Source organism: Sciurus vulgaris (assembly GCF_902686455.1).
Source record: "Sciurus vulgaris genome assembly, chromosome: 11".
In the NCBI taxonomy this organism is placed as follows: Eukaryota; Metazoa; Chordata; class Mammalia; order Rodentia; family Sciuridae; genus Sciurus; species Sciurus vulgaris.
In genome coordinates, this window is record NC_136472.1 from 92,453,170 (window position 1) to 92,470,916 (window position 17,747).

Consider the following 17,747-nt stretch of genomic DNA (forward strand, 5'->3'; position numbering starts at 1 on the left):
TTTATTATTGAGGCAATCCCCCTGTGCTTTCCTTTGTGAACCTCATCCACCAAATGGGGCTAATATCATAAGACCATTAATCTGAGAATGACTAAATGAGATAGCAAGCAGACAAAAACTACTGTTCTTATGTAACATTCAATGATGATAACTTAGTACCTCATTCAACAGATTAAGAGCTTAGTGTATACACGATGCTGAGAAGGGAAAAAAGACTGAGGAGGTTATTCAATCATGTTAAGAGCAAGAAGGGACAAAATCCGTGCTAGGGCTAAAAACCTAAATTTAGTAGTTAATAACCACCCATTTTGAGGGTATTTTCTTTCTTTGGCTTATCTGTACACAAGAAAATGACACCTAGCCAGGGCGAAAGAAGCATTCATTAAATCCTTTAAAAAATATTATTGATAATAAAATGAAACTATCATCTACTTGATCCACTTTGGCTAAATAGAATTTTATTTTGATCTGTTAATATTATTTTCTTTCTCAAAAATCTCTGAGTATTATGTAAATTATCAAAATAAAGCTAGAGCTTGGGGATAAAAATACAGTTTAGATGCTCATTTTGAGTTTCCAGTTCATATTACACATTAAGCAGTACAGAGAAAGGCACTTTCAGACAAATGGCTTATTTTGCAATGTAGATGAAGTATTTTCATCCAAAAATTGACCTGACTTTATTCAGAGAAAAAAAAAAAAACCATAAAGGAGGTAAACATGAGAGAATGTGTTTTAAGAAACACTACTTGGATAGAGTGACAAGTCAATGTTTTCATCTAACAACCCAATATGTTAATGTAGTAATTCAAAATAATGAAATTTCCCTTCATGAAATTCAACAACAGTTAAAAATAAATCCACCTGCACTCAAAGAAAATAAAACAAACCAGAGATGAAACCAGATAAAATTCATTTTCCTATTTTCCAGTAACCCAAACATGAATACTACCACCTGAGGCTTGCAGCACACACTACAGGTTGGCAGTCTGCAGGGAATAAGTGCTACTAGTTTATTCTCCGCATGCAGAGGGTACTGAATAGTCTGCAGTCAGACAGGAGAAGGAAATTAAACAAAAAATACCATTACAGACCCATGTCTTTAATATTTTCTCCTGGAAGCAAGGGTGGTTCTTCCATTTCTGCTAATTTGTTAGACTCCCTCAGGACCTGGATGGTAGGGGAGGGAGGAACAAGAAAAGAAACAGTTTTTTAAATTCAAAGGCTAATTTTTCATTCAAGTTTCAAGTAAATATGCTTATTCTTAAATTTATAACACCATATCACAATTACTACTTTAAATCAAATTATAAAACTGCAGAGTTGGCATATGTAACATGGGAAGTTGAATTTGAACATAAAAAACTTAACATGTTTCATACTGAATCTTACAAGGGCCCAACAACAAAGGAGGTATTATATTCTCTTTTGATAGGTAAGGAGGGAAAAAAACCAAAGTGGTAGTTGATTTGCTCAAGACCACATACCTAAAATGCCAAAGTGTGGATTTCAAATACAAAGTTCATTCCCTTTCCATTATGTCATGCTGAAGGTCCACATCACATTCAAACTTGGGCAAAATTAAGCCCTTATATAGATTTAGTAAAGTAGACAATCTGGAGTTAATGTTGATAATGAATCTTGTTGAATAAAAAAAAAAGTTAAATTAAAATCCTAATAACAACTGTTACCAGGTAGCTCCTTTGTGAAGGGATGCCACATTATATTCCAAGAATGAAACAGTTATGGAAGTCACAACCAAGTAAATATACCTACACACCAAGAAACAGTTATGGAAGTCACAACCAAGTAAATATACCTGCACACCAAGTTGTCATGTGCTAACTATATCCTATAATAGCTACCAAAAGTCTTCCCCATCCCCCATCTCTTTTACTAATAAACACTGTTTCTGTTCTTCACCTCCCATTAATTCTTCAGCTTCCTGCAATCTAGTTTTGCCACCTAATCGAATCCTATCCAGGAAACCAGATTTCTCCCCAAAAACATCCTTATTAAAGAAACACACACATACACACACACACACACACACACACACACACGCACGCACAAAGAAGATGCCAGGGGTTAAGGACAAGAAGGGAGACCAAGACAGAAGTGACCTTGGCTATACTATAACAACAGGAGCAATCCCTGTGGTGATCAAATTGTTCAACATTTTGACCATCTCTACATCCATATCCTGGCTGTAATATTAGATTATAGTTTTGCAAGATATTATCATCAGGGAAACTAATCAGGTAAAAGATAAACTGAATCTGTGTAATTTCTTACTATTATATGTTAATCTGTAATTATCTTACAATAAAAGTATAAATTTAAAAGGAAAAAAGAAAAAGAACCCACATTTGTCTATACTTACTGCTTCTTGAAAGATACCTTGGCTGAACTGCTCCCTCTCTGAGCATTCTCTGTCAGTGGCTTTTATTCTCCTTTTCCTCACCTTGCCTGGCCTCAGGGGTTTGCCCTAGACTCTATTCCTGTTACTCAATCCTTAATACCTACCTATGACTTAAATTAACCTACATCTATATTGCCAGCCCAGAGTTTTTTAGGCTGTAGTTCCACACCTAATATTAACCTTCAACTGGATGTATTACAGAAAACATGAACTTAATAGACCTGAAACTGATGTGTGTCCCAACTACCAAATGGTACTACTATTCATTTGCTTGTACAAGGCAACAGGGAGAAGACAAAGAATGGTGGCCTCTGGGACCAAATTCAGACATCCTTCTTCAACCTTGATTTGTTTCATTATACTAAGAACCAATACTATGAGAAAAAAAAATGTCAAAAAAACATTTTTAAATGCTTATCTGCTTTTGTCATTTATTTCCTTCCATCCAAATATTTGACTAGAAGACCTCAAAAGAAGGTAAAAAGAAAAAAAAAGTTACTACTGTATAACCTTCAGAACTCACCCATATATTTCCTATGCCTGAGCTCCTATCTCACTTCCCATACTATTCTAACTGCCTTCTAATTACCATTTTAAGTACCATTCTAATTGGTCTTCTTCCCTATCAGATTTCTAGAGAAGAGATACCCTACTTAGACCCTTTAATACCCAACAAATACAACATGAGGCACATACACAAATTTTAATTATCTGGTAGTTACATTACAAAAATAAAAATGGGCAAAATTGATTTTAATAATATATATTCTTTAATCCAATATTTCAAAAAATTATTTCAACATGTAAAAGTTATTTTTTAAAGTATTAATGAGACATTTTACTTTCTTTTCCTTTTTTTTATCATACTAGACAGAATTCAGGTACTAGATATTACAGTTGTAGCGGCCTCTTTACTAGGCAATACAAATATAATCTACTTCTTCATGACCAAGTTATTCCTTAGTTTATGACAGGTGCTTAGGGAGGATTAGACAAATGTGTTAAGATATTACTTTTATAATCCAATGCTCATAATAACTAATAATGCAATCCAATTCTCACAATAGCTAATAATGCAATGCCGATAGCCAAGAACTACAAGAATAAATTTACTTCTGTTCATCAAACTCATAATCCAAATTCATTCTTTCAAAACTTCAATAATTTTTCTTATAATTTTAATGTAACACATAAGAATCAGAATACAATGCACACATCAATATTAAATTTTTAATATGCCATATTCTAAAACTCAAGAAAGAATCATCTTTAAAGTTCACCTTTTTAAAATGCTATCTAATTACCAGTCTTTGACATAGTCTTTTATGTAGTTATAAAAGAAGGGAAAGAAGGAAAGGAGGGAAGGCAGGCCAACCCGTGACAATTACTTACAAAGAAAAAAAAGATAATAAAAGCTTTCAATATGTAAAAAAAAAAAAATACAAACTTCCTGGGTTCACATCCTGTGTCATATGATAGGTATTCTTAGGCAAAGCATTTAACTTCTCTATGCCTCACTTTCTATATCTATTAAATGGCAATTATAGTATCTAACAATAGGGTTTTTATAAAAACTGTGTTGATACATTTAAATAATTTATATCAGCATTAGCATATAAAATGTACTTTGTGTTGCCAAATAATAATTCAGACCAATTATCAAAAACTGCCAAAAATTTCTTCTAATTATGAAATCAACACATTTATATCTTGTTGAATTACATCAACAGATATAAATAGCACACAGTACACTGAAAAAAATGTTGTACATGTAAAACATTATAGAAAGGAAAATGCAGAAATATTCCAAGAATCTGACACAACTTGGGAAAATAAACAGAATAACTGTAATGTTTGCCTCAGAGAATAAAGAAGTTTGAGAAATAAAAATGGAGTGAAAGTTTAGGGTATTCTAGTGAAGGGTTTCAATAAATAGGGTAAAGAAAAAAAACTGAAATTTACTAAAGTCTTCAGCAAAAAAGTCCATACTGTATAAGTCCATTTACATGAAATTCTACAACAAACAAAAGTAACCTACAGAGAAGGAAAAAAACTCAGAACAATAGTTGCTATGGGGGTAAGAATAGCAATGCAAACTGAGAAAGGAGTCTGAAGGATACAGCTGTGATACTGGCAAGTTCTATAAGGGTCAATGTACACATATGCATGCATTATTCTAAAGGCACAGAATGTATGTCAAGGTTTTAGCACTTCTTCTGACATAAATTTTACAGCAAAAGATAAACTATATATACTGTTTAACTATAATTTGGATGTAGAAGTATTTAGTTTTGAGTACAATAATATCTGCAATTTACTTTGAAATGTATCAAAAAGCAAGCCAATGAATAGATGGATAGCGGAACATACAGATGGTGGGTATGAGATAAAAAAACAGAAGAGTAAGATGTGGGGCAGGATTTGGATGGTGGAGTTAATGAATTCCTTGTAAACTCTGATGTGTACTTAGGAATTTTTATAATAAAATACTAGGGTAGGGGTAAGAATTTCAGACTTGACCAGTCATGTAAAGAAAATCACCACAGGCCTCTGATAAAGGCAGATGGCATGGTCAAGGAGATGCATAGAACTTAATATGATAACAGTTAAATGATCTAGGAGAGACATAGCAAAGTCCTAGATTACTCTGTGGTAGCTAAAATAAAAAAGGAATACACTATATTAGAAAAAGTAATCAAATTTGATGCTAAGCTTATAAAACAAAACAGATGCAATTATATGAATACTTGATTTTTACTTGAATTTTATCTCAGATATCAGTAATGGAAGAAGAGAGAAATGAAGACTCAATGAAGAGACAAAGGGAGGTCAAAACAAGAGGGGCAACTCAAAAACCAGGGACTGGCCTTCCTTAAAGGGATTTGGGGAATGAAGAGATCAATGCGAAACTGATTTATAAAGTGTTTCAGCATTCACATGAAAGTATCTTTAGTTCAAAATAAGTTAAATCACAAGATTCAAATGTACCATTTTTTAAAATTTTGCTTAGTTTTGCTCTCTCAACACTGATTTTCTTCCATGCCATCCTATCAAATTATTTTCAAACTGCTCAGTAATATTTCCTATGACTTTAACCTCCCACTTCTCTCCCTACCTCTCTCTCACTTTTGCACTTCTCTCCCTCTTACACACACACACACACGCACACACACACATACACACAAATTACTATAAGAGAAATCCGAAATCTTGATGTCAAAACTGGCAATATTATGAGTTAGTTTTCACGTGGAATAGTTAGATTGTAAAAAAACAGGAAAGAATTTTCTGAAATTGGCAAGGAACCAAATAATAATCTAAAAGGAAAAAAATTAAGTCTGTGAAAGCAACAAACTATCATCCATATTTTATGTGTTAAATTGAGAAGAAGAAAAAGTTGGATAATTCCACTAAAATATTACTCAGCCATAAAGAATAATAAAATTATGGCATTTACAGGCAAATGGATGAAATTGGAGAATATCATGCTAAGTGAGATAAGCCAATCTCAAAAAACCAAAGGACATATGATCTTTCTGATAATTGGATGATGACACATAATGGGGGTGGGAGGGGGGCAAGAATGGAGGAAGGAGAGACTGTATAGAGGGAAACAAGGGGTGGGGGGGAATAACAGAATGAATCAAAAACTATTACCCAAATAAATACAATTTTCTCATACTAGACAAAGGGGCCAAAAATATGCAATGGAGAAAAGATAGCCTCTTCAACAAATAGTGCTGGGAGAATTGGAAATCCATATGCAACAGAATGAAACTAAACCCATATCTCTCACCATGCACGAAACTAAACTCAAAATGGATTAAGGACCTCGGAATCAGACCAGAGACCCTGAGGATTATAGAAGAAAAAGTAGGTCCAGATCTTCAACATGTCAGCTTAGGACCACACTTCCTTAACAGGACTCCCATAGCACAAGAAATAAAAGCTAGAATCAACCACTGGGATAGATTCAAATTAAAAAGCTTTCTCTCAGCAAAGGAAACTATCAGCAATGCGAAGAAAGAGCCTACAGAGTGGGAGAATATCTTTGCCAATCATACTTCAGATACAGCACTAATCTCCAGAATCTATAAAGAACTCAAAAAACTCTACTCCAAGAATTCAAATAATCCAGTTGACAAATGGGCTAAGGAAATGAATAGACACTTCACAGAAAAAGATCTACAAGCAATCAACAAACATATGAAAAAATGTTCAACATCTCTAGTAATAAGAGAAATGCAAATCAAAACCACCCTAAGATTCCATCTCACCCCAATTAGAATGGCGATTATCAAGAATACAAGCAACAACAGATGTTGGCGAGGATGTGGGGAGAAAGGTACACTCATACATTGCTGGTGGGGCTGGAAATTAGTGCAGCCACTCTGGAAAGCAGTGTGGAGATTCCTTAGAAAACTTGGAATGGACCCTCCATTTGACCCAGCTATCCCACTCCTTGGCCTATACCCAAAGGACTTAAAATCAGCATACTACAGAGATACAGCCACATCAATGTTCATAGCTGCTCAATTCACAATAGCCAGACTGTGGAACCAACCTAGATGCCCTTCAATTGATGAGTGGATAAAGAAACTGTGGTATATATATACAATGGAATATTACTCCGCCATGAAGAATGATAAAATTATGGCATTTGCAGGCAAATGGATGAAATTGGAGAATATCATGTTAAGTGAGAAAAGCCAATCTCAAAAAGCCAAAGGACAAATGATATCGCTAATAAGTGGATGATGACACATAATGGGGGGAGGGAAGGGTTAGTGTTAGGGTTAGAGTTAGGGTTAGGGAGGGGGGCAAGTATGGAGGAAGGAAGCACTGTATAGAGGGAAAAGAGGGGTGGGAGGGGTGGGAGGGATGGGGGGAAGGGAAAAAATAACAGAATGAATCAAACAACATTACTCTATGTAAATTTATGATTACACAAATGGTATGCCTTTACGCCATGTACAGAGAAACAACATGCATCCCATTTGTTTACAATAAAATAAAATTAAAAAAAAAAAACTATTATCCTAGGTAAATGTATGATTACACAAATGGGATGCCTCTACTTCATGTACAGAGAAACAAGATGTACCCCATTTGTTTACAATAAAAATAAATTTTAAAAAACTGTTTACATCCATTTTATTTTATTCTATTTTTTGTACAACTTCACTGACAAACCACAAAGTGAGCAAATGAACCACACAAACAAAAACCTTAACAGGGTAGAGCCACAGACTGGCTTCTGGGATGCATTTTATTGGTTACACATTTGAAAATACATCCAAATCCCAGCAGCTGGGAAGTCCTTTCTTTTTATAACACAGACAAGAGCAACTTAGATTTCAGATGAGACCGCAATTACCAAGAACTGGACAACATTACATCACCATTAATGATTCAATAACAACAACAAAAATGGATGAGTATTTAAAGACATAGTCTAGAAAGCAGCACTTTATGCTATGAGTTTGTACCCTCCAATACAGATATGTTGGAAGACCTAAGTGTCAGTACCTTAGAATGTGACCTTATTTGGAAACAGTGTCACTGCAGATATACTTAGTTAAGATGAGCTCATACTGGTGGACCATGAGGTCATAGGATGCATCCCAAATTCTGTTCTTGCCAGAAGACAGCCATGTGAAGACAGGGGGAATGCCATGTAAAGACAGAAGCAGGGACTGACTTGATGCATCTACTAACCTAAGAATGTCAACACTATTGGCTTCACCTTGAGCTAGGAAAAAGACATGGAACAGACTGTCCTTCAAAGTCCTCTTGGTTGGCAGAAACCAACCCTGTCAATATCCTGATCTCAGATTCCTAGCCTCTGGAACTGTAAGACAATAAATTTATGTTGTCTTAAGCTAGTCTGTTACAGCAGCCCTAGGAAACTAATGCACCAAATATCCAGAAAAAGTTTAAAATTTAATATGAGAATAAGTTAAAAATGGCTCATTCCTGCCAAAACTTTAAAACAACTTTAACAGGTGAATGAATAAACAAATTGTGATACATCCATACAATGAAACATAATTTAGTAATACTAAGTAAGCTACGGAGTGAGGAAAAGATATGGTGCACCTTAAAAGGGCAGTTATGCATTGATTAACAACAAGAATGTGCTCTGAGATATGCATCATTAGGCAATTTTGTCACTGTGCAAACATCACTGAGTGTACTATCACAAATCTAGCTGATAGAGCCTACTACATTCCCGGGCTATTTGGTATAGCCTATTTCTCACAGGCTTCAAATCTCTACAGCAGGTTACTGTTCTTAATACTGTAGACAACTCTAACATAATGGCATTTGTGTCTCTAACCATATCTAAATGTAGGAAAAGTACAGTAACGTTTGGTACAAAAGATATTTTTAAATGGTAGACCAGTATAGGACACTTGCCACAAATGTAGCTACAGGAAGAATTGTTCTGTGCGAGTCAGTGGGTGAATGAAGAGTGAATGTGAGAGCCCAGGGTGATACTATTCACTACTACAGCCTTCATCAACACTATACACTTAGGCTGCACTAAGTTTATTTAAAAATTGTTCTTTTTTCAATAAACTAACATTTGCTTGCTATAATTATAAACTTTTTAAAATTTCCAATCTTATGATAGCCCTTAGTTTAAAACTCATATATATCTGTATGAAAATATTTTTCTTTACATCCTCATTTTATAAACTTTTTCTTTCCATTTTAAAAATTATTTACTTTTTTTTTTTAACTTTTTAAATGTTGTTGAAAACTAAAACACAAACACACTTTTGCCTAGGCTTACACAGGGCACAGATCATTAATATCACAGTCTTCCACCTCTACATCTTGTTCCACTGGAAGGTCTTCAGAGACAATAACATGCATGGTGCTGTCATCTCTTATCATAGCAATGCTGCCTTCTGCAATGTTCCTGAAGAATCTGCTTGAGGCTGTTTTAGTGAACTCTTTTTTAAAAATACATTAGTAGAAGGAATATACTCTAAAATAACAATAAAGAGTAAAATACAGTTAATATGTAAACTAATAACAGTTTGTACTGTAATTATCAAATACTGTATATGATACATAATTTTATGTGCTATACTTTTATACAACTGGTGTCACAATAGGTTTGTTTGCACCATTACCACACACAAAAGTATCGTGTTGTGCTGTAATACTAAGATGGCTACAAGTTCACAAGACAATAGAAATTTTTCAGCTCATTCCGGACTACCATGGTATATATAGTCCATCATTGACTGAGATGTTACTATGTGGTACATGACAGTATTGCGTTGCCTACGAAAAACTGCATACTGGTTGATTCCAACTACAGGATGTTCTGGAAACAGCAAAAGTATAACCAAAAAAGATCAGTGATTTCCAGGAGCTCAAGGGAAGAAGCTGGTGATGAATAGGACAGGCAAGAAGAAATTTTAGGGCACTGAAACTATACTAAATAATACAGCAATGGTGGATACAAGTCATTATACTTTTGTCAGAACAATACGTAGCACAAAGATAAAACCCTATCACAAATTATGGACTTAAATTAATAATAGTCAATCAGCCCAGCATGGTGGCACACATATAATGCCAGTTATTTGGGAGGCTGAGGCAGGAGGATCCCAAATTTGAGGCCAGCATAGGCAACATAGTGAAACCCTGTCTCAAAAAAGAAATAAGAAAAAAGAAATGAATAAAGGTCTGGGGATGTAGCTCATGGTAGAGTGGCTCTAGCTTTAATCCCCAGCTACTGCAAAATGATAACAGCAATAATAATAATTATATATTATTACTGAATCATCAATTACAACAAATGCTCCACACCATTGAGATGTAAATAATAGGGGAAACTGGTAGGTAGAGGTATCCAATAATGTGAGAACTATGTCCTTTCCAGTAAGTTTTTCTGTAAAATTAAAACTGCTCTTAAATAATAGTCTATTAATTTTTAAAAACACAACTGTCGGGGCTGGGATTGTAGCTCAGTGATAGAGCACTTGCCTAACGTGTGACGCACTATGTTTGATTCTCAGCACTACATACAAATTAATTAAATAAAGGTCCATCAACAACTAAAAAAATATTAAAAAAAAAAAAAAAACACAAAAAACACGAGCTGTTCCCAAAATACACAGGTAACTTATTAAGTATCTAACAGTTCCTGCACTGGTATATTCTTATAAATACCGGTTCCTTTCCTTTTCAGCAAAAACCTCTACAAAAAAAATTCTAAATCTCTAAGGGGTAAAGTATGGGAACTTATTAACATTGTTGTATGGTTTTCTAAACTGCCTTGAACAACTTTTCATATCCAAACATGGGAATCCACCTCTTCTTTTCAGATTGCATTATTTAATTATAAACATATCAACAATTTATATAACCATCCTCTCACTGAAAGGCATTTAAATTGTTTTCAAACTTTTATTATTACAAATTTAAGTCAGCTTGTCATGCTTTTAACCACATTATTTACAGAATATGCAAGAATTAAAATCTGAATACTGAGCTTTTCCGTGCAAAAACAAGGTATCTTTCCATTCATTTATCATTTTATGTTGCTAAGCAGAAATTTAAATTTTCTTCATAAAGTTTCTACAAATTTTTTCATTCCTGGATATTTTGTATTTTTATTATTATAAAATAGATTATAGATATGATCTTTTCCTTGATATTTTATAATTACTTTTATAATAGCTATTCATACTTACATATAAATTTTGCCTTTTAGTATACATTGTAATTTTTTGCTGAAAGACATAAGGTAAATGTCCTTCAGTGACAAGGTAGCAAGATGCGAGTTCAGGAAATGGAAAAAGCTGATTAAAGCTGATTATGTGGCTAAATCCTATAATCCAACCATTCAGTGAACCTCTCTGCCCATGGGATGTGACATTTACAAGTACTGTACCACTTTCTCCTTAGGGAAGACAGGACGGCTTAGAGGGTGCTAAAGTTTGTACTTTCAACCCTGGAGAGGGCTGGAAGTAACTCGCCCTGAGCAGCCTCCTTCTCCTAAGTCAGCCAGGCTCTGACAAAACCCCAGTAGGTTAGGCTCTGGAAAAACAGCTTCTCTTGGGTTGGGGAGATAGCTCAGTCGGTGAAGTGCTTGCCTTGCAATCACAAGGCTGTGGGTTTGATTCCCAGCACCAAAAAACAAAAAACAAAACAATACAAAACACAAACAGCTTCTCTTGAGGGCAAGCCCTGTTGAAAAGAAGAGAATGCTCTACATACCATTCAGAATGGTTCTTTTTCCCTTTCCTTGTGGGAAACGGAAGATTCTCAGTCTTCACTTTTGAGAACCTGGTGAAGCTCTTAATGATAAAACTCACAAAAGTTAAAAGGGCCTCCTTAAGATAAGACACCACTGGAGTTTTAACACTCATATTTTATGCGGAGCCGCCAGCAATTTAATATTAATTTAAGTACTGGTTCCTGCAAAGATCTTAGCTGATGGGTTTCCACCTACCTATGTCTCCAATGGGGGACGTGAAGGGGTGTAGCAGTTTGTCAGTGATCTAAATTCTTGATTTTCATTTGATTTTCTTGATTTCCAGGTAAAATAATACTTCTCTCTTTGTTTTCAAAAATATGCCTTTCATGCATTTATCTAATTGATAAAACAGTATTTATAAACAATATTCTTCACTGGGAATGCCTCCAGTGTTCTACTATTTTAATATCAAGCATAATGCTCACGTAAGTATTCACCTATTCCTAAGTTAAAAATATGGAATAGATGTATAATTTTGTCAAATATTCACTATTGCTTTTTCTGTACATTCGAAGATGATCTTAAGGAACCATCTAAGGTTTGTAACACAAGTTATACCAGCAGCACTTTTTCTGTGCTTAATAAAGTGCCTGAAAGATTTAATCTCCAAAATCAGCATCATGTTAGCTAGCATTTCACCTAATCAAATACCTTTTATATATATGGATTTTTCCTTATCTCCCTACTGTCAACAGAAAAAAGACAATGCTATTTCTGATGCACTCTGAGTATATCAGAAAGACACACTTTTTCTCCCACTTTCTAGTTTTTTGGTTTTTCTTTTTTGTTTGTTTGTTAGTTTTGCTTTGTTTTGTTTTTGTACTGGGGTTTTTCCCCTGGGTGTTTTAACACGATCCCCAGCCATTTTTATTTTTTATTTTGAGACAGAGTCTTAATAAGTTGCTTAAGGCTTCACTAAATTGTTGAGGCTGGCTTTGAACTTGGGATCCTCCTATCTTAGCCTCTGGGAATACTTTCTGGTTTTTAAAACAATTTACATTATATTAGATTTCATTTATAATCACTTAGCACATTGTACTAAACTTTTTAACACGTTCAGAACTTCTACCCTCTTACAGGGGTTAAACGAATCTATAATAATATATACAAATCATATCAAAAGAAATACAAACCAAATAAACATTATATTAATATACACAAAGAGCACAGCTAATTGCTGACATCAAGTCTGTGATGGACAGAGTTGAGGAGCTTTTATTCTGATACTTAACCCTGTACTTGTAAAAGATCTAAGTAAGAGAATTTTAAGGAAAAGATTTTATAAAAATTTTTATATTTAATCACTCAAATACTAAGAATAGTTATTCCTAGATAGTGGAAGTACTAGTGATTTTTATTATTTGTGTAATCTTATTTCTATTTTCCACACATTTTATAACTCTTTTAATAAAACCCAAAATGTTATAAAACACACAAAATTTAACAAAGAAGAGTTAATGGTAACTTTGGAGAGAAAATTTTCAGTAAAATGGGAGGTACTAAGTTTGGATTGAAGTCATTTCCCTATAAAGGATGGAAATAATCAGAGAAATAAGAACTTTTAAAATGAATTCTGAAATGCTTTCATGAAGAAAATGAATTAGTAACTGCCTCTGGTCCTTTTCCAGATTTTCCTCATATAATTTGCTCAAATTTTTTTCCACATTATCATATTTCAATTTTTATTTATAAATATCTCCTATTGGGAGAAAAACATCATAATGGCTAGAAGAATCAGAAATGGGGTTAGTTCTATAATTAACAGGCTGGTCATGAATCTTTTCACTGACAAGCAGAATGGAATACATTCCAGATGCCCAAAATAACACTGATGTGACTGCATCACTGTAATATGCTGATTTTAAGTCCTTTGGGTATAAACCTAGAAGTGGGTTAGCTGGGTCAAATGGAGGTTCCATTCCAAGTTTTCTGAGGAATTTCCACACTGCATTCCATAGTGGTTGCACCAATTTGCAGCCCTATCAGCAACGTATGAATGTACCTTCCCCCACCTCACATTCTCATCAACATTTATTGTTGCTTATATTCTTGATGACTGTCTGAGAATGACAACTTTCAAGACTATACTACCAAACCCCTTATCCCACACAGAGAGCCAAAATACAATCAGATAAAAAGTAATGCAAAGCTGTCTACAGTTAGTTTCACCTATAATTAACTAAAATACTACCATTTTATGATTGCTAAGATAACCACACTAAAACCTGTTGGATTCTAATACCATTCTCCATAAAAAGGAAATAGGGTTCCTTGGAAAATGGATGATTATTCTAGAAATGGAGCAGGAAATATATGTGACATGCATCTTATAGTACTAAAAAGTGAAAAGGAGGAGTTGGAGAAGGAAATCACACTGATACAGGAGTCTGTCAGAAGGACACAAGATCTCCAAATGTGGAGTTGAAACAATGGAGCAATAAAGTAGATTTTGATTGTAACAAATGTGTCACATAACTATCCACAAGTCTATCATGAAATAAACAGTTGAATAAGTCAATAAATGAGGATGAAGAAATAAATCTTCCATGAAGAAGAATTCCAGAAATGTTTCATCCTCTCAAGGAAGCAAAGCATAACTTTTTAAGTGGGGCTGTATATATCAAATTCTTTCCAATGAATAAATAGTACAAGGTGAAGGGAATGGGAGTATTCTACAGTAAATAAACCCAACACTATCTCAACCAAGTGATCAAGATTAACATTAAGAGTGATAAATCCACATCAATGTTTATAGAAGCTCAACTCACAACAGCTAAACTATGGAAGCAACCTAGGTGCCCTTCAACAGACGAATGGATAAAGAAACTGTGGTTTATATATACAATGAACACTACTCAGCCTTAAAGAAGAATGAAATTATGGCATTTGCCAGTAAATGGATGGAGCTGAAGAATATCACACTAAGCAAAATAACTTAATCCCAAAAAACCAATGGCCAAATGTTTTCTCTGATATGCAGGTGCTATTTCACAATAAGGGGAGGGGGAAGGAAGAACACAATTACTTTGGATTAGGTAGAAGGGAGTAAAGGGATGAAAGTGGGTATGGGGGTGGGAAAGATAGTAGAATAAATCAGACATTAATACCCTATGTACATATATGACTATACAACAGGTGTGATTTTACATCATGTGCAACCAGAAAAATGAGAAAACATACTCCATTTATGTATGATGTGTCAGGATGCATTCTACTGTCATGTATAACTAGAACAAATAACATTTTTTAAGTTTAATAAAAATAAAAATTACAATATTTTATGTAAAGATTAACATTATGACCCTTATTTTGTCCAAATGTAAGCCAATCACTCATTCTCTGTGGTATATATGGTGTCCTGAGGAAATAAAGAGAAAGTGACAGTGGAGGCCTTCTACATCCATCTACTTTCAGCATCCTGCCATGTACTAAAGTTCACCTGTAAGACTAGTTAAACAGTTGAAGTAACCCTAAAAGAATATACAAGTGGCTTAAAACAACTCAATAAACAGCAAGGAGAATATAATATTAAGAATGCAAGCATAACACAATCAATAACTTAGACCTAAGAGACATATATAGAATATTCCATCCACCAACAAGTTAATACACTTTCTTTTCAGAAGCATATGGATCCTTCTCTAAAACAGACCATACGTTATGCCACAAAGCAGCCCTCAGTAAATACAAAAAACAAAGATACTACCTTACATTCTATCGGATAATAATGGAATGAAATTAGAAATCAATGATAAAGTAAAAACCAGATACTACTCCAACTTCTGGAGACTAAATAGTATGCTACTATATGAAGTATGGATAACAGAAGACATCAGAAAGGAGATAAAAAAAAATGTTAAAGGTAAATGAGAACAACAATAAACATATCAAAATCTCTGGGACACTATGAAAACATTACCAAGAAGAAAATACATTGCATGGAGCTCATTCAATTAAAGAATAACAAATCAACAACTAAATGACCTAACACTACATCTCAAAGCCCTAGAAAAAGAACAGAAAAACACCAAAAGAAGAAGATAGGAAATAATTAAAATCAGAGCTGAAATCAATAAAGTTGAAACAAAAGAAACAATTAAAAAAATGAACAAAACAAAAAGTTGGTTCATTGAAAAAATTAAAAAAAATCAATAAACCCTTGGCTACACTAATGAAGAGAAAGAGAAAACTCAAATTACTAAAATTTGGGATGAAAAAGGAAATATCACATCAGACACCACCAAAATACATAACATAATTAGAAGCTACTTTGAAAATCTATACTCCAACAAAACAGAAAATTTCGAAGACATTAACAAATTTTTAGAGACATATGATCCTCCAAAACTGAATCAGGAAGACATATACAATTTAAACAGATCAATTTTAAGCAATGAAATAGAAGAAGCCACAAAAGCCTACCAACCAAGTAAAGCCTGGGACCAGACAGATTCTCAGCTGAGTTCTTCAAGACCTTCAAAGAACTTATACCAATACTCCTCAAAGTATTCTGTAAAATAAAGAAGGAGGGAACCCTTCCAAACTTATTTTATGGGGCTGGGGGGATAGCTCAGTTGGTAGAGTGCTTGCCTTGCAAGCACAAGGCCCTGGGTTCGATCCTCAGCACCACAAAAAAAAAAAAAAAAAAAAAATTCCAAACTTATTTTATGAAGCCAATATCACACTGATACCCAAACCAGACAAAGATGCAACAAGGAAAAAAAAGTTTAGACCAATATCTCTGATGAATTTAGATGCAAAAATCCTTACTTAACAAAATTCTGGCAAATTGCATACAAAAACATAATAAAAAGATAGTGCGCCATGATCAAATACGGTTAATCCCAGGGATACGAGGTTGGTTCAACATTTGGAAAACAATAAATGTAATTCATCACATCAACAGACTCAAGGTAAAGAATGATATGATTATTTGAACTGATGCAGAACAAGCATTTGATAAAATACAAGACCCTTTCATGCTCAAAACACTAGAAAAAATGGGGATAGTAGGAACATACCTCAATATTGTAAAGGCTATCTATGCTAAGACTAAGGTCAATCTCATTCATAATGCAGAAAAAAATGAAAGCATTCCTTTTAAAAAACTGGAACATTTCACCACTTCTATTCAACATCATCCTTGAAACACTACAGCAATTAGACACACCAAAGAAATTAAAGGAATATTAATAGGAAAAGAAGAACTCAATCTGTCACTATTTGCTGATAACATGATTCTATATTTAGAGGATCCAAAAAAATCCTAGAAAACTAGAATAAATAAATTCAGCAAAATAGCAGGATATATAAAGTCAGCACTCATAAATCTAATGCATTTCTATTTGTAAGTGATGAATCCTCTGAAAGAGAAATTAGGAAAACCACTTCATTCACAATAGTCTCAAAAAAAAAAAAATTGGGAATCAATCTAACAAAAGAGGTGAAAAACTTCTACAATGAAAACTACAGAACACTAAAGACAGAAATTAAAGAAAACCTTAGAAGATGGAAAGATGTCCTATGCTCTTGGACAGGCAGAATTAATACTGTCAAAATGGCCATACTTACAAAGGTGCTATACAGATTTAATGCAATTCCAATTAAAATCCCAATGACATCTCTCACAGAAACTGAAAAGGCAATCATGAAATTCATTTGGAAGAATAAGAGACCCAGAATAGCCTAAGTGCTCCTTAGCATGAAAAGTGATGCAGGAGGTATCACAATACCAGACTTTAAACTCTAATATAGAGCAATAGTAACAAAAAAGGCAAGGTACTGGCACCAACATAGACAGGTAGTCCAATGGTACAGAATAGAAGACACAGAGACAAACCCACATAAGTACAGTTATCTCATACTAGACAAAGGTGCCAAAAACATACAATGGAGAAAAGGTAGCCTCTTCAACAAATGGTGCTGGCAAAACTGGAAATCCATAAGCAGCAAGTAAAATTAAACCCCTATCTCTCACCCTGCATAAAACTCAACTCAAAATGAATCAAAGATCTAGGAATTGGACCTGAGACCCTTCACCAA

The 17,747-nt window shown here is 34.1% G+C and overlaps 1 protein-coding gene across 2 annotated transcripts in view; it reads right to left on the reverse strand.

Moving 5' to 3' along the window:
* MTMR2 (myotubularin related protein 2) overlaps positions 1–17,747 on the reverse strand; it is a 120,713-nt gene that overhangs the window by 34,586 nt on the left and 68,380 nt on the right. For both annotated transcript variants that reach the window (XM_079101960.1, XM_079101961.1), the window contains one exon: positions 1,095–1,170. In XM_079101960.1, coding sequence (XP_078958086.1) covers positions 1,095–1,170 — 76 coding nt within the window. The remainder of the gene's footprint in view (positions 1–1,094; positions 1,171–17,747) is intronic.